Raw genomic sequence first — 17864 nt, forward strand, 5'->3', positions numbered from 1 at the left:
AGCTTCTTCTTTTATCACAGTCCAGTCTTAAGTGGTCTAGGGCCCCTACGGTGTCAGGGACCCAGGCCCCTTCCCTCCTGATGCTCCACCATACCCGAGGCCCAGCCCTCATCTGTTTACATGGTTCCAAACCATCATGCCTGTATTCCAGCCGGTGGAAATGGGCAAGTGGAAGGGCAGACATGTTCTTTCCTTCTGCGGGCACAAGTAGGGAATTGCACACTCCACTTCTGCTCACATCCCATGGGTCAGAACACAGTTGCAAGGGAGGCTGGGAAATGGGATTTCAAAATGTGAGCTTCTGTTGCTCCGTAGAAATTGGGGGACAGCTAAGCGTTTCTGCCCCCAAGCACAGAGGTGAGAAAGTGCAGGGAGGTTTGAGGAGCCAGTAGCTGGGTGTGTTTAGAAGTTGCGGGAAGGAAAAGGAAAGGGGAGTGAGGGGCATAGGATGAAGAAGGGCCCCTTCATTCTGTAAGTCAGTGCTGCCCAAACTGGCGTGCCCATCAGCATCACCGGATGGCTTTGTTGAAGCCCGAATGCTGAGCCCCACCTCCAGAGAGTCTGATTCAGCAAGTCGACGGTGGGGCCCGAAAACGCACAGTGCTAATCAGTCCCAAGTGCCGCTGGTGCTGCTGATCCAGGAACTTCGAGAAAGGTGGGGGTCACAGAAAGTTTGAAAGAGAAAAATGAGATGACAAGGTCTGTATTTCAGAAAACGTGTTCTGTGCAGCAGCAGGGAACGAGCTGTACCGAGGCCTCCTGGAGCACTGAAGCTCCTCACCCTCTTGATCCTCAGTGTTTCTGAGAAATCTCACTCGAGAAAAACAGGGAGGATAAAGAGCCTGCAAAGCAGAGGTCACAGAACTCCAGTGCTCAAGGGTCGCTCCCTACCTCCTGGCGGGCCTGATGGTGTCGCTTATCAACCTGGACCCACCAGTTCTTTGCATTGTATGCAGAAGCCTGGATATGGGTGAGGGCAGGCAAGTTAAGTCCCTTTCCTCCCTGGACCCGGGTTTCTCCACCGGTAAGAATCATGAGGATCATTTACCTATCCGGGTGCCAAGGACCGTCAGATGGCACAGATCAAAAAGCTGGACAATGTCCCGAGACTGTGGGGACTCACCGACCCACTACCCCGTGGGTTGGAGAGTAAATTGGACTCCCCATGAAAGGCAGTTTGACAACCAAATCAGAATTTAAGATGCCTATGCCCTTTGACCCAACAGCTTCATTTCCAGGAAATAAGCCTATAGATACACTCATGTTTATGTGCAAAAGACAGGTTATTCAATGCCCAGTGTTTGTACTGGCAAGAGGTAGGAAACAACCTAAAAGTGACCCACAGGGGGCTGGTTAAATAAACCATGGTGCTTCCACAAACGGAATAATGGGCAGTCCTTAAAAATAAGCTAGATCTAGGGGTGCCTGTTTGGCTCAGTAGGTTAAGCGTCTGCCTTCGGCTCAGGTCATGATACCAGGGGCCTGGGATCGAGCCCCACATCGGGTTCCCTGCTCAGCAGGGAGTCTGCTTCTCCCTCTCCTTCTGCCCCTCTCCCTGCTCATTCTCTCTCTCTCAAATAAATAAAATCTTAAAAAAAAAGAAAACAAACAAAAAATAAGTTAGATCTATGAGCCAGTTTATCTATCAGAGATAGATGATAAGGATGAGAATGATGATGACGATGATGATGATGGATTGAGATAGATATATGTATGTCTGTGAATCTCCCTTTCTCATATACATATATATGATATGTGTATGCACCTCATATGAGATATATATATATATGATACATATATGGCTAGGGGCTAAATACTGTCATGATATGCTGCCATTTAAAAAAATATACATGTGTCAAGAAGATCACACACACACACACACACACGCGCGCACATGTACCATGTATATATGCTTACATATCTCTGGAAGGATTTGGAGAAACAGGTTGCCTTTCAGGATAGGAATTGGAATGGAAGTCTAGGTCGAGAAGGAAACTTACTTCTCATTGTAACATTTGTTTGTTTCAACTCTCAGTATGCATCATTTATTTAAATAAACATACAAGCAATGCCTTGTGCTTTACTTGCTTCATCTCACTATATCTTCAGAATAACCTAGAGGGGAAGTACTCTTACTATTCCCAAGGCACGGGGAGATTCACTCATTTGGGGGAGGGATGTGGGGGTGGAAGGAGCCTTGATGTATAAGGTTTGCCAATTCCCATGGGGTAAATTCTCCCACCGTGGCTAATTTCAAGCTGCCAATGTGATGTCACCGAGCAGAGCTGGGAAGAGATGCAAAGGATCAGCTCTCATGGGTCCGCAGGAACCAGCTCCAGCACACACCTGTAATGGACCCTTGCACTCAGAAGGAAGGCAACACCAACTTCCCACTTCAAACCTGAAACAGTCGCCTTTCAAGAGCAAAACAAATATAAGTAAATATATCACTTCAGGACCTAAGAGCAGCTTCCAGGGATCTTTAGACATAGATGCCAGAGCATTTATTTATAGTGTAAATAACCTGCCTTGTTCTGCAATGGATTTGAAACAGAAACCCAGAAATTAAAATTAAGCATCTGGGTTTTATATTTGCAAATTGCTCTGCCATTCTCTTTATGAAATACTGCACACAGCTATACAAGCAGAAGGCAATAAAAGAATAATAAATTAATCAGTGTTAGCATTCTGTCAACACAGCCCCACAGACTTACCAGAGCCAGCCATCTAAATTAGGAAGTTGGTTTAGAAACTTTTCCAGTGCTTTAATGGGAGAGGTGGCGGCGAGAGGGCCAGATACACTTGGATTTGAGTTGCGTTCTGGCTCTGTCATCTGCTAGGCACCTTGGGTAAGTCACCTTACCTTCTGCGTCTCAATTTATACACGTGTTAAGTGAGGATAGTGGCACCACACGGATTTGCACAGACAGATTCACCACGTTTAATAGGTGAGGTTAACATGTGGTAAGTACCTGGACATAAGGCAGGGTGTTTATCCCTAAAAAATTAGCCCACGGCATAAAGTGAGAGTTGCCTTATATTTAAGTTCTTACAAAGGCTTACAGAATGTTATGTATTCCCTAGCCTCTCAATTACTTGATTTTAAGCAACAAAGTATCTTGGAGGAAGACCAATTTATAGAATCACCCAATGGAAGTGATTTCAAAAAAAAAAAGCAAACAATCTTTGATACAGATATAGTCATTATCCTGGGGGTTGGCCTCACACCCCGTATAATGAAGCCAGCCTTCTAAAGATGACTTTAAAAGCAACAAATTAAATGCTAGGATGTTGTGATCGCAAATATAAACCGTTAGGACAAATGGAAAAACAACAGTGTCCTAAGATCAAGTGAATCGGGACTTCGAGGTTAAAATCTTTCAGCAAGAGAATCAATACAGGCTCAAAAAGTGCTGCATCACACACAATTTCAATAGGAGTGAAATTTATGTGATCTAGAAAGTGAGTCGGGTGATTCAGAAACCATCCCTGGTAATAATAAGGATCCTAAAATCAAAGATGCACAGGAAGAGATGGAATAAAACTGTTTCGTAAAATGTGAGAGTGGAAAAAAAACAGTATTTCTCAATTAAGATATTATTTATTAATATACTATATATTTAAATTTATTTAAATAATATATTAATCTTGAAAGTATGTGCCTACCTAAAGTAATAAATATTACACATAGACATTTGCTTATTTCATCTACAGCCTTAAGAATTGATATATTTGAGTTGGTCCCCCCAAATATTTTCCTTTTTGCAATCTTCTTATTGTGAAAAATGGGAGGGTCGCCTTATATTTAGGGCTACCAAATATGGAGAGAAGTATGGGCAAGCACTTAAAACCCAACATAGCTCCGTGCAATTTGCGACAGATACTGTTAGGGTTGTTAATACTATTTTTTATTATGATTGTTGCACCACAGGCTGGGCTCTTTGGTTGTGCTCCTCAAAGCACTTACCTGGATTGGAATTCCCTGATCTTCTACTTCCTAGCTGTGTGATCTTGGGCAAGTTGCCTAACCTCTCTGCGCCTCATCTGTAAGACAGAAATAATAGTAGTACCTCTCAATAAATTAGTATATGTAAGAAGTGTTTGAGCCAGTGCCTGGTAACTGCTTCTTTAATGTTATTACCATTACATTCACCAACGGAGACCTGTATTTTTAAACATGGCGGGTTTCCTCACAATGCAGTGAGATTTTATCAGCAGGGAACTTGTCTTGCTCTTCCAGATCCCCAGCTCACCCAGAAGGCCAAGTGCCCAGTAAATGTTGGCTGGACCAATAATGAGTTCTCTAGAGAGAGGAAGGCAATGTGTCATGTCGGGGGCCCAGCACAGCAGCTGGCTCCCAGTTGCTGCAATGGATAACACTTTGAGGTTGATACCTAGGGCGCAGCCTCATTCCTCACTGGGCAACTAAAATCGAAAGTAAAATTACAATGCAACAGAGCTGGGCAAAACTGTAGACTGGAATTGGTACAACAACTATGGAAAACAGTACGAAGTTTCCTCAATAAATTAAATAGAGACCTACCATAGGATCCAGCAATTCTGCTTCTGTGTGTTTATCCAAAGGAAACTAAAATGCTAACTCGAAAAGATATGTGCACCCCCATGTATATGGCAGCGTTATTTACAACAGCCAAGATATAGAAAAACCTGAGTGTCGTGTCCGTCAATGGATGAATGGATAAAGAAAATGTGATATACATATATAGGAATATATATATTATATAGAGGAATATATATGTTATAGATAGATAGACAGAGAGACAGACTGACAGACAGATAGAGAGATAGATAGATAGACAGGAATATTACTCAGCCATAAAAGGAATGAGATCTTGCCATTCGTGACAATGTGAATGGAATTTGAAGGCATTATGCTAGTGAAATAAGCCAGAAAGAGAAAGACAAATACTGTATGACCTCACTTATATGTGGGAACCTAAAAAAAGAAAAAACAAAACCCCTCAACAACCCAAGCTCACAGATACAGAAAACAAATTAGTGGTTGCCAGAATCAGGCAGCTAGGTGACGTGAGTGAAGGGGGTCAAAGGTTCACATTTTCTGTTATAAAATAAATAAGTCCTGGGGAGGTCATGCACAGCATGGTGACTATAGTTAATAATACTGTATTACATATCTGAAAGTTGGTAAGAGTAAATCTTGAAAGTTGTCATCCCAAGAAAAATAATGTTGTAACTATGTATGATGATCGATGTTAACTAGACTTGTTGTGGTGATCATTTCATTACACATACAAATAGTGAATCCTTATGTTGTACACCTGAAGCTAATATTATGTTATATGTCAATTATATCTCAATTTAAAAAAAAAAAAGGCTATAACGGAGCCTGGGTGGCTCAGTCATTGGGCGTCTGCCTTCGGCTCAGGTCATGATCCCGGGGTCCTGGGATCGAGCCCCACTTCGGGCTCCCTGCTCTGTGGGAAGCCTGCTTCTCCCTCTGCCTGCCACTCCCCCTGTTTGTGTGTTCTCTCACTCACTCTGACAAATAAATAAATAAAATCTTTAAAAAAATTAATTACCAAAAGACATATATTAAAGTTCAAATTATACAAAAATGTTGAAAGTAGAAGAATCACCTAAAGGGAATTCTTGGCATCTAGAGTATTATTTATCTAAATGTTCCTTTATGGATGCATGAAACTAACATGTAAGTACACAGACTGTATCATGTGATGGTTTAAGACCACGAATCAGATGTGCCTGGGTTTAAAATCTAGCTCCGCCTTTTTAGTGGCATGGCCTTGAGAAAATCACATAACCTCTCTGTGGCTCAGTTTCTTTGTATTTTTTAATATTTATTTATTTATTTATTTATTTATTTATTTGAGAGAGAGAGCTCAGCAGAGGGAGAGGGAGAAGCAGGCTCCCCGCTGAGCAGGGAGCCCCACTTGGGGCTTGACCCCAGGAAGCTGGGATCATGACCCCAACCAAGCAGAAGGCGGATGCTTAACCCTGACTGAGCCACCCAGGCACCCCTGTGCTTCAGTTTCTATGGAGAATGGAGATGATGAAACCCACCCCCTAGGCTTATTGGAATAATAAGTCTAAAGAGAGCATTTAGGATAGCAACAAATACAGAGACACAACTCAGTGAAGATTAGCAGTTATGAATTTACGAATATATGTTAAAACAAAATATGAAGTCGCACTATAGATCCTAGTTTACATTTGCTTTTTTTTTAATGTAAGAGTATGTTGTGACTAGTTCCCTGTTAGTACATACAGAGCTAATTCCTTCTTTTTGATGGCTACATTATATTCAAATGCATATGTAACTAATCCCCTGTCTCTGCTACCTGAGTATTTCTAATATTTTACTATTAAAAATAACCACAATAAAAATCCTCATTGCACATATATTGCTCCATCCTTGGGGACGTATTTCTATAGGATAAGTTCTAGAAATGGAATCTCTGGATCCAAGTATATGAATTTTTAACTATATTAAATAAACAATGAGTTATCAAATTTCCTTCCTAAAGGCTGTATCCTTTACACTTTGATCAGCAAGTGTACTTTGTCACCTTGTGGCTGTATACATTTCAACCTGATCGCCCAACCATTTATTTTGAATGTCCCAGTCGTTAACAGGATCAGGGACTTTGCCCTGCTACTTCTGCATTATATTCCCTTATCTTTCCAAAAATCATAAACAACTCCTAAGAACCTAGTAAATAATTTTGTGCAGCAAATGTTCAGGTACATAGCCTGGAAGAGAATTTTTATACTATTCCCAGATGAGACAGGAAGAAAGGTTGGAATTTCTGATCCTTTTCAGGGGCCAGTAGGAAGAACATGTGAAATTAGAACAATCCATTAAGTTTGGGAAACGGTACCGGTTATCTGCTTCCATCTTTGTTTTCTGTGACTTGGACCCTCGTTAAGGAGACAAGAGGCCGCCTTTGCTGAGTCTTGCTGGGGACCAGAGTCTCTAGTGCAGAGTTCCCAGGGTGTGATTTGAGTACTAACTACTTGCAGCTCTTCTGATGCCTTTAGGTAACATAGGACAACAGGAGGGCGTCAGAGCCAGAAGCTGAACAGCGCCACCAAGAGGACAGGCTGCTTCAGTGGTAGCTAAATCCCATGCCCACTTTCATTTTTAATTCAGATTCTAATCCAAGTAATAAATATACATAATGGTTAAGAGTTAGTTACTACTACAAACTAGATCCTATGACAAGGCTTATAAGAAGAATTCCACCTCCAAGTCTCATCCATGAGGCCATAACTCATTCTGTGGTTGTCTCTTCAAACCTGATTATGGTGGCACTTCCAATATTTTTTAATTTTAGGCTTTTCTATTAACTTACAGCTATGGAGAATAAGAATTTAGTTTTCCTCTCTCTCTCTACACACACACACCCTCTCCAATTTTCCCCAAATAATTATAGCATAATTTTTGGTTAAATCAATGTGCTGTTTTTACATTACAATGACAATGTAATATTATTTCCAGCTAAGTGTTGTAGTTATGATGATTACAATGTTTTTCTTATAAATCGTTTTTGTTTTCTTGGCTTTAATAATCACTGTGTGTCTTATTTGTTTAGTTTTCTCTGTAATAGTTCCAATCCATCTCCTAATTCTTTGCCAGAATGCCAATCCTTTATAATGGTCTCAGCTTTGCGCTCAGTCTAGGGGCAGCATAGTGTAATGTTGTGGTTCTCAAAGCGTGGTCAGTCCCTAGACCAGCAACTGTAACAGCATCACCTGGGACCAAGCTAGAGATGCAAATGATCGAGCCCTACCCGAGACTTACTGATTAGCTGCCACTCTGGGGCTGGGGTCCAGCCGTCTGTTTTTTTAACCAGCCCTCCCGGGGATGCCGGTGTGCACTCAAGCTTGAGAACACCTGTACAAGGATTAAGAGCTTGGATGCCCAAACCCAAGGCTGCCGGGGGTTCGGATCCCAGCTATTGCACTCGTTTGGGATGGAACGGCTTTCAGGGCCCAATCTTTCCATTCACTAAATGGGGACAAACCGTCTCTCCCACATAGTTGTTGTGAGCTCCTTGGTGTTGGGCAGTGTAACAAGCTCCAGTTTTCCTGGGGGATGCCCCTCCTGGAGCCCAGTGAAACCCATTCCAGTATGGGAGGGGAGTGCAAGCTGGCTGCAGAGCCTCCCCAGGCCTTCCTGGGTCTCCTACTCAGAATATGCCCTCCTTCAAGGCACCTACCTCGAGCCTCTGTCCTTCAGCACCTCCACAGCCCTCCGAAGTGAAGTCCCCTCTTCTACCCCTGTAGGAGCCTCACCTCCCTCTGCTACAACCACCAATTCGCAGCATTCTCTGCCAGAGCCCCCTGCCACCCAGCCCCACCCTCCCTCCTCATCCCCCTCTTACTCTCTCCTAGCCCACTAGAGCCATCTCATGCCCCTCCCAGCTTCCATTCCTTCCACACTCCTCCACTCCACCCAACCTTCCCCTCCTGGGCCAGAGCTCCCCATTCTCCCATGGAACCACCCCCATGGTTGCCCCTGGGGCGTTCTCCTCCCCGTGAAATCCTGGGATGGGCAGGGAGCATCACCACTCTGCCTTCTCCCTCTGGACAGTTCTCAGAGTAACAACATCTGTGAGCCTCAATTTTCCTGCTCCTTCGCTTTCTGTGGTGCTCCGTATATCACAAAGGCTCAGTAAACCCCAAGTCCTCATCACCACCCACAAGTTGCTGCCTCACCACTAGCCCACCACCTCTCTCTCTCCCTATCTCCTGCTTGTCTTCCTCCATTCCCTGCGCTCCAGCCACACCAGCCTCCTTTGCACTTGCTCTTGCTCCTCTGACACAAATGCTCTTCCAGTAGATAGGCATTTGGCTGACTCTTACTTCTATCAGGTCTCTGCCAACTGTCACCTCCTTGAAGAGGTGTTCCCAAATCACCATTCTCAAACAGCACCTGCTCTGTCCCTTGCTATCCCTTTACGAACTGCTTTAGTGTCCTGTGCAGGACTAATGTTATTTAGGACCACGCAATTCCATTACATCTTTAAAAACCTTTTTTTTTTTAAAGATTTTATTTATTTGACAGAGAGAGAGCAAGCGAGAGAGAGCACAAGCAGGGGGAGCAGCAGAGGGTGAGGGAGAAGCAGGCCCCCCACTGAGCAGGGAGCCTGATGTGGGGCTCGATCCCAGGACCCGGGGATCATGACCTGAGCCGAAGGCAGACTCTTAACCAACTGAGCCACCCAGGCGCCCTCCATTATGTCTTATGTTCTATGTCAGCCCCTCAAAGGCAGGGGCCTGCTGGAAGGGCATAGACCTCACTGCTGCCCCTCCCTTTTCCTTCATTTCTTCTGTCACTAAATGCTGGGCTCCAGTCATGTGTCTGGCACCATCTGAGGCTCTGGGGATATGGAGGCAGGCAGACGTGCTGACAGAGAAAGGCGTGGAAGGCTTGCCATAATTTTCACATAAATGCTTACCCTGGGGAGGGTTGAGCAGGAAAGGTAGAGTAAAGAGTCTGGGGTCTCAGGTCCAATCCTAGCTGGGCAACCTCCTCCCTCCTCAGTCTCTTCATCTATAAAATGGGGCTAATGATAGTAACCACCTCACGGGATTGGCACGAGAATACCTTGTTAATTCCTGTGGCTGACAGACAACTTTAGTAGCTGTTGGCAATTGATTAAAATAAGAGGAGGGTTCCTTCTGTAACTTAAGAAAAGCCATAATGAAGGGGGAAAAAATCAGTCAAGCCACCAACAATGTTTCAAGCAGCCCAGCCCTTCTCACACACACAAAGATTTATGTTCCTCATGGTCCTCCCAGAACATCAGATCCAATCTCTCTTCTAAGACTCAGGTGGGGGGGGGGGCACCTGGGTGGCTCAGTCATTAAGCGTCTGCCTTCGGCTCAGGTCATGATCCTAGGGTCCTGGGATCGAGCCCCACATCAGGCTCCCTGCTCAGCAGGGGGCCTGCTTCTCCCTCTCCCACTCCCCCTGCTTGTGTTCCCTCTCTCTCTTTGTCTCTGTCAAATAAATAAATAAAATCTTAAAAAAAAAAAAAAAAAGACTCAGGTGGGATCACTAGCTGGGAGAAAACTCCATTGGTCTTGCTCAACTCTGGGGCCAGTAATGGCGGGAACCAGGCCAGCACCATGCAGCTTTCCATCCTTGGAAGCTCTGAGTAAAGATACAGGTGCTCATGGTGTGGCAGGATTTTGGTGGTTTTTTTTTTTTTTTCACCTTTTAAATCAACTTTATTGCAGTATAATCTCCATACAATAAAATTCCATCACCCAGAAAATGCTCTTGTGCCCCTCAGCAGTCAACTCCGACCCCAAAGATAACCATTGATACATTTTCTGCCGCCACAGATCAGTGTTGCTTGACTTTATATTAATGGAATCACACAGCATGGACTCTTTTTAATCCATTTTTTACAGTTTTAATGAGGTAAAGCTGTAAAACTGATGTACATAAACGGCACCTATTTAAAGTGTAGAGTTTAAAGTGGCTTTAACACATTCCCAGGCCCCAGAAATGATCACGAGATAACTTCAAGATAATAAACATATCCATCAGCCCCAAAAGTTGTCCTCATGTACCTGCCTCCCCACCCCAACTACTAATCTGCTTTCTGTCACCGTAAATTGGTTTGCGTTTTCAAGCACTGTAAACAGAATCATGTAGTCTGTACTCTTCTGTGCCTGGTTTCTTTCATTCAGCATGATTATTTTAATTCAACCATGTTGTTGTATTCCTCCCCAGCCCCCCCAGCCCCCACTCCGGCAGCATCTCACCGTGTAGGAAGACCCAGTTTGGTTATCCATGCACTTATTGGTGAACATTAGAGTGTTTTTACAGTTTGGGATTCTTACGGAAAAAGCCACTATAAGCTTCTTATGAAAGTGTATTTGTGAAGATAAATTTTCATGTATCTTGGGTAAATACCGAGGCATGGAGGTGCTGGGCCATAGGGTAGATGTATATTTAACTTCATAAGAAACTGCCAAACTTTTTTTTTCCGAAGTGGTTGTACCACTTTACACACTCACCAGCCGGCTGAAGTTGAACATCAAGCTTGTTCCTGTCTCACGGCTTCTATACTTCTTCCTGCTTCCTTAATGTCTTAGCACTAGTTTTAGCATGGCTGGCTTCAGGTCCCCCCAAATTCATATGTTGAATTTATAAGCCCCAGTAGCTTAGAATGTAACATATTTGGAGATAGGTCTTTAAAGAGATGATGAAGGGGCACGTGGGTGGTTCAGTGCCTTAAGCCTCTGCCTTCCGCTGGGGATCTCGATCCCAGGGTTGTGGGATAGAGCCCTGCGTCAGGCTCCCTGCTCAGCGAGGAGTCTGCTTCTACCTCTCCCTCTGTGTGCTTGCTCCATCTCTCTCTCAAATAAATACATAAATCTTAAAAAAAAAAACTAAAGAGATGATTAACACAAGCCCATTAGGGTGGGGCCCTAATACAATATGACTTGTGTCCTTACAATAAGAGGAAAAGATAACCCACACAGAGGAAAGACCTTGTGGGGACACAGTCAGAAGGTAACCACCTTCAGGCCAAGAAGAGAGGTCTCCGGGGTGAAACTAAACCTGCCAACACTTTGATATTGGACTTCTAGCCTCCAGAACTGTGAGAAAATGAATTTCTGTTAAGCCACCCAGTCTGTAATATTTTGTTATGGTGGCCCTAGCAAACCAACACAGAGGACTTCCCATCACCATTTTGCAACCATTATAGTAATAATTGATTCAGGCAAGAATCATCAATGAACGCTAAAACCAGTGGGCAGAGAGTGAGATGAAAAACAGGATAGTCTCAAAATATCTTCCCCCAAGATACTTATTAATTACAAAGGGAAAAACAGCAACTTTTCAGTGGAGTACGTTGGCGGACATCATCTTAACCAAATGATCAAAGTTAATATCACTAATTTTGGGACAAACCAAGCCAGGTGCCTTCTGATGTGATGCACTCAGGACATAAATTTCTTTCAGTGGCATTCTTGCCAAAAATGCATAACCTGAATCTAATCAGGAGAAAATAACAGTCAAATTAAGGACATCTACAAAATAACTCGCCAGTACTCTTCAAAAATGTCAAGGTCATGAAAGACAAAGGCTGAGGAACTAACCGCTTCTCCAGATTAAAGGAAACTAAAAAGACCAGACAGCTAAATGAAACCTGCGATCCTGAGTTGGATCCTGGGGAATGGCTACATTATTGGGACAATTAGCAAAATTTAAATATTAAAGGTGTATTAAAAGAATCATATCGTTAAAATTCCTGATTTTGATCATTACCCTGAGATTCTGCAAGAGAAGGTCCACGTTCTTAGGACATAGACACAAGAAGTACATCAGATAAAAGGGCATAATGTCCAGAAACCCACTCCAAAATTATTTAGGGGAAAAAAGTATACGTACATATTATATACACATACACATACATAAGAAAGACTATGATAATGCAAACATAGCAAAATACAATGTTATTTTGGTTAAAAGTATATCAGAATTCTTGTGTTCACTTCGGCAGCACATACACTAAAAATTGGAACAGAGATTAGCATGGCCCAAAGTATATGAGAATTCCTTACTATTCTTGTAACTTACATGTTAATTTGAAATTTTACCCCCTCAAAATTATAGCCTTTCAATGACCACACAATCAGAAGGGGCCTGCTCCCAAACCCAAAGCACTTTTTCACTCATTCTTTTTCTTCATCATACTTATCCATGTCAAAAATTATTCTATTTGTTCAGTTAATAGTATCTAACATTTACTGTGTGCAAGGCCCTGTCTTGTTCTAAGTGTTTTAACTGCACAACCACAGTGACTCAACTACTGTTCTTCCCATTTTACAGATGGGAACTAAAAGACATGTTAATTAACTTGCACAAGATCACCCATATCATCTGTCTCCTCCAGGGGCGTAGACCCTCAACTAAGGTAGATTGTCTTGTTCACTGCTCTTTCCTCAGAGACTCAGAACAGTGCCTAGCAAATTAGAGGAATTCAGTAAACACCCAGATTTAGTTTAAAAACAACGGGTACCTACTAGGCATTGGAGTACAAAGCGGTGAACAAAATAGCACTTTCAGCCTTGCACCCAATTAGCCACTTATTATATTATATATATTCACATATACTTAGCCACTTAGTATATGTATTTATATTTTTATATTTATATATAAAATGTGATATATATATATATTTCATTTGGTGCTATCAACACTGGGAGGTTAAGGTCCAACCAACCCTTTTGCAGAACAGAAAACTGAGACACGGAACCGGACAATGATTTGCCCAGAATCAAAGGGGCTGTTGGGAGGCAGGGTGTGGATTCCGGCCCAGTCCGGAAGGTTCCCAGGCACTGCCTATGAATCAATCAAACCGACCAATCCAATCAACCAATCAGTATTTATTAGGCGCCTACTGCGCGCGGCGCCCCTCTTCATCCAGCGAAGGCGAGGAGGGAGGAGGCTGTGGTGGGCAGGCAGCCGCGGAGAGCCGGAGCACGCAGCGGACCGCGGGAATTTGGCGCCTATTTTTTGTTGGCTGGGTGTTCTCGCCTGTGATTGGGCCCCGGCGCGGCGTGCCCGGTGCGCCCGGCTGCGGCTGCTCTGTCGACCTTGGCAAGACCCAGGCGGCGCCGTACGCGACCGGCCTCCCGGGGGATGGGCCACCAGGAGCCTCCGCTGGCCCGACTGCGGGCGGGAGGTGCGGCTTATATAAACAGGTTATGTAAAGGGCTCAGCTGGCGCGAACACGTGGAGAGCCGCGGGAGCTCGGACGCCCGGTTCTCCCCCGCGAGCGCCGCCGCCACCACCCGTGCCGCAGCAGGCTCCGAAACACACCCGGCCCCAGCCGCCCCCTCTCGCGCCGCTCCGTACCGGAGGCAGCCCTGGCCCGGAGCGGACCATCCCCAGCCCGGGGCGCCAGGGGGGAAACGAGCCGCCCGGAAGTGGAGGGGCGCCAGCCAGGTAAGGGCGCAGTCTGCGGAGTTAAAGCAAGCGCCGAGGCTGGAGCCACCTCCGTCCCCTCGGGCGCTTGAGGAGGGCAATCGGGCCCCCAGTTTGGCGGGCTCAGGGACGCGGAACTTTTAAGCCAACCTCCTCCACCCGCCGCCCTCGGGGACTTGGGTTGGTCCGCCGAGCACCGTTCAGGCTTAATTCAATGGACTGTTTACACCCGGGAGAACCCAAGGCGGAATGCGGGGAGGGGAACCCCAGGGGGGACCAGGTAGGGAACAAGATTTCCACAGAGTTGCCCTCTGAAGGCAATTTTCTTAAGTCGTAAAGACTGCTGGTCCTTGTTTTTCCTGTTCTTGGGCGACAAATTAACGGGGAAGCTGGGGGTGTTTTGCTTTTCTTTCCGGTTCCCCCTCTGAGCCACAGCCTAGTGGTTTCGTCCTTCCCGCTTTCCCCTCCCCTCCCCCGTTCAGTCAGCGGCGGCGGCTTCCGTCTTAAAGGGGCCGCAGCGGCCGAAGGAGGTGGAGGTGGGGCGCCTCGCGGCCTGCGCTCCCTTCCTCCCCGCTTCGGCCTAGTTGGTTAAACCGATTCTTTCGCCCGCAGGTCACAATCCAGGGTCCCGCTCCTCCGCGTCCCGGGGCCGGACGGAGGGATGAGGCAGGGGGGACCCAGGCAGCGCCGTTGCTGCTCCCCCCGCCGCCCGCAGCCATGGAAACGGGGGAGGAGGACGGCACACGCAGAGGTACACAAAGCCCCGAGCGGAAAAGGCGAAGCCCAGTGCCGCGGGCGCCCAGCGCGAAGCTGAGGCCGGCGGCGGCCCAGGCCATGGATCCGGTGGCGGCCGAGGCCCCGGGCGAGGCCTACCTGGCGCGGCGGCGGCCAGAGGGCGGCGGCGGGTCGGCACGGCCGCGGTACAGTCTGTTGGCCGAGATCGGGCGCGGCAGCTACGGCGTGGTTTACGAGGCAGTGGCCGGGCGCAGTGGGGCCCGGGTGGCGGTCAAGAAGATCCGCTGCGACGCCCCCGAGAACGTGGAGCTGGCGCTGGCCGAATTCTGGGCCCTAACCAGCCTCAAGCGGCGCCACCAGAACGTCGTGCAGTTTGAGGAGTGCGTCCTGCAGCGCAACGGGCTAGCCCAGCGCATGAGCCACGGCAACAAGAGCTCACAGCTTTACCTGCGCCTGGTGGAGACCTCGCTCAAAGGTAGGAGCGCCGCCGGCCGTCCCGCCCACCCGGGGCCTGGACCCACTGCTCTGGATGGCTCGGCCCCAGCGGACCCCCAGGCCCGTAGGCCCTGGTCCTGGTCCTGTCAGCCTGGGCCCAGACACGCCCTCCTAACCGGGGCCCAGACTAATAGGCCCTCCTCTCATCTCAGGACCCCGGATCAGTCCCTGGCACAGACGGGGGCTGGTATTTTCATAAAAGGGGGCTCATTAAGTGCTCACCATTATTTTAGTTAAGTGCTCAGGGAAGGTGGACTGTTATTATCAAACTTTTAGCACTTTGGAGTTTCCACGGGGGGAGTGAGGGGTATTGGGCTGAGTTGGTGGAAGAACTTCAGAGCCCCCTCTCTAGGGTGGCCTCTTCTCTTTCCTAAAGCAAACAAAAAGAACTTTACTGGACCCATCCACACCCCCTCCCTGTCTGGTTCCAAATGTCCTGACACCCTTCAGCTCCACCCCCAAACTCTTGCTTCCTAGTCTTCCGTTTTCCTCTGAGACCCCCCAGCCCATCCCAAGGCAGTCAAGCAAACTGGCAGGCTTCCTGGCTAAGTCCTCTGGGGCCTGCTGAATAATCCCCCCCCCCCCAGGTGGGCCTAGAGCTGTCACATAACATGTAACATCTTTTTTTCCTCCTTTCCTCCTTTCCTCCTTTTTACACACTTAATCTTTTTCTAAACCCCCTGAGGCTGGCTGGCTTGGGTGTTTATAGGGAAGATGGGCCTCAGGGAAGCAAAGGGGATTTTGCAGTCATGGGAGGGCTAATCCTAATTTCTGGGTTGTAGCTGCAGTTAGGGAGTGAGTTCATCTTGAGTGCCCAGTACTCGCATGTCTTGTTCAGACTTAAAAGTAGCTAAGGATCTCTAAGGAGAGGAGAGGGCCAGGGGGCTAGAAAGGTCTTAGGAGACTTTCTCAGAGGAGAGGTTACTAATCTGAGTCCCAGCTATGTCCTGGATGTCTTACAGAGTGACTTTAGGTAATAACTTTAAAAGTAAATCCTCTCCTCTTTCTATAAATGGAGAAACTAAGGATTAGAGGTAAACAAATACAAGTTGATGAGGTTAATCAGCTTGTAAGGGAAGTTGGGTTTCCGTACAGTTTTTCAGAGCCTAAGTGACATAAACCCAGACCTGTCTTGATTCAAGGCCTAGATCCTTTCAAATGGGTAATGATGCCCTCACTTCCCCGAGAATAAACTGGAACTGACCTTTAAGAATGGGTAGGATTTGGGGTGGGGTTGGGCAGGGCATTTTGTTTGGAGTTTTTGCCCAATTTTAAACTCCCGAAACCCATCCCAGGAGAACCTGCCACCCACCCCAGGAGAACTCTGTCCCATTTCAAGTCAGTTGTTTGACAGTGGATTGAGGGATATGATCAACATCACCTGGGGTCCTTTTTCAGCCCTGCCTCATCCTTTCGGAAAAAGCCCACCCTTTCTCCCCAGGGTGAATGTATTTGTTTTGAAGAGAATTTCCATGAGAGTCTTTGAAGCTTACCTGTATCCTAAAAGCTCTTCACTTCCATTCTCAGACTGTCTTCTCTACCGTGATTAACGAATAGTCTGGACTTCATAATACATGACTGCCTTGGGATGTGGGAATTCACTTTGCCAACGATCCTCTTCTACCCTTTAGTTCATTGAGGCCAGTCTTGAAACTTCCACCCAGGTGTGAAGTCTTGGATTCCCCTCCTTACGTATAAATACTGCTCAGATTCTCCCATGTGTAGAATTTGTCAGAACTCCACAGTAAACAGTGGCAGGATAGCCTCGTGGTTAATACCGTAGGCTTTGCGGTTAGGCTCACTTTAAGTCATGGCTCGTCTGAACTGACTACATGAGGCATGGGACAAGTTGTTTAAAACCTGTGGGGAGCATTCCTTTATCCATAAGATAAGGGTGCCTGTGTCCTCGAGCTGCTGTGCAGCCTGGGAATGCCCCTAAGTGCTCTGATAAGGAGGAACTCAGCAAGTTCAGTCCACATTTGGAGTCCTCTTCATCATCCCTTTTGAGAATTCACTGTGTTCTTGTTCAAGTTTGACGGTGGAACACATCCTATTGTCTGGGTTGTCAGTAACACCAGGTTGAGAGAAACACTGGTATTTTCTGCCTCCCTTTGTGAATTAAAACAGGTCTAGAGAAACGGAATAATTTTGCTATAGGCCACACACTTCAATCATCCCTTTCAGTTGGGAGTCTTCAAAATACTTGAGCCTCTACTATGGGTCAGGTAATGTTCAGGGCTCAGAGAGCAATAAAGGAAATGGTGCACAGCCTCCCTGATGAAACTGACATTGAAATTTACATGTCAAATGTTGATTTAGCAAGCAGTTTATAGGCATTGTTTTCTGCTATTAGTATTAAAGTTAAGAACAAAAAGACCCACATTGCTCTTAGGTTAAGTTTTCCTGCCTTCAGCTTCCAGAATTGAGCAGTCTTAATCAGTCCTGGGGCACTGGATTTACAGCATGCTGATATCACTCAGAAATGTTGGAGCTGGAAGGAATCTTAGAGATAATCTGGTTCAACCCTGTCACTAAACTACTGTGCAGTCACCTTTTGCCCAGTCTTTTGCAATTTAGAATCATTTTGAAATAGGCCAAAAAAGTGTTAATCTGCCTTAAAGTCTCTTTTGAACTAAATTTACATAGCTTTACTGAATCCTCATAGTAGCATTTGGGGCCG

General features: G+C 46.1%; 1 protein-coding gene across 4 annotated transcripts in view; it reads left to right on the forward strand.

Annotated features, from left to right (window-relative positions):
• Positions 1–13615: 13615 nt before the first annotated feature.
• Positions 13616–17864, forward strand: part of STK35 (serine/threonine kinase 35) — a 43866-nt gene continuing 39617 nt past the window's right edge. For 3 of the 4 annotated variants that reach the window (XR_003209209.2, XR_012374095.1, XM_025875948.2), the window contains exons 1-2: positions 13616–13975; positions 14567–15164. Coding sequence is in view for 2 of the 4 variants with exons in the window: in XM_025875948.2 (XP_025731733.1) it covers positions 13670–13975; positions 14567–15164 (904 nt within the window). In the remaining 2 variants the exon portion in view is untranslated. Of the gene's footprint in view, positions 13976–14153; positions 14235–14566; positions 15165–17864 lie in introns of those variants that run through there. The other variant, XM_073878288.1, reaches the window with a different exon arrangement.

Source organism: Callorhinus ursinus, unplaced genomic scaffold, assembly GCF_003265705.2.
Source record: "Callorhinus ursinus isolate GAN/ISIS: 27379988/994484 unplaced genomic scaffold, GSC_fseal_2.0 scaffold29, whole genome shotgun sequence".
Lineage (NCBI taxonomy): Eukaryota > Metazoa > Chordata > Mammalia > Carnivora > Otariidae > Callorhinus > Callorhinus ursinus.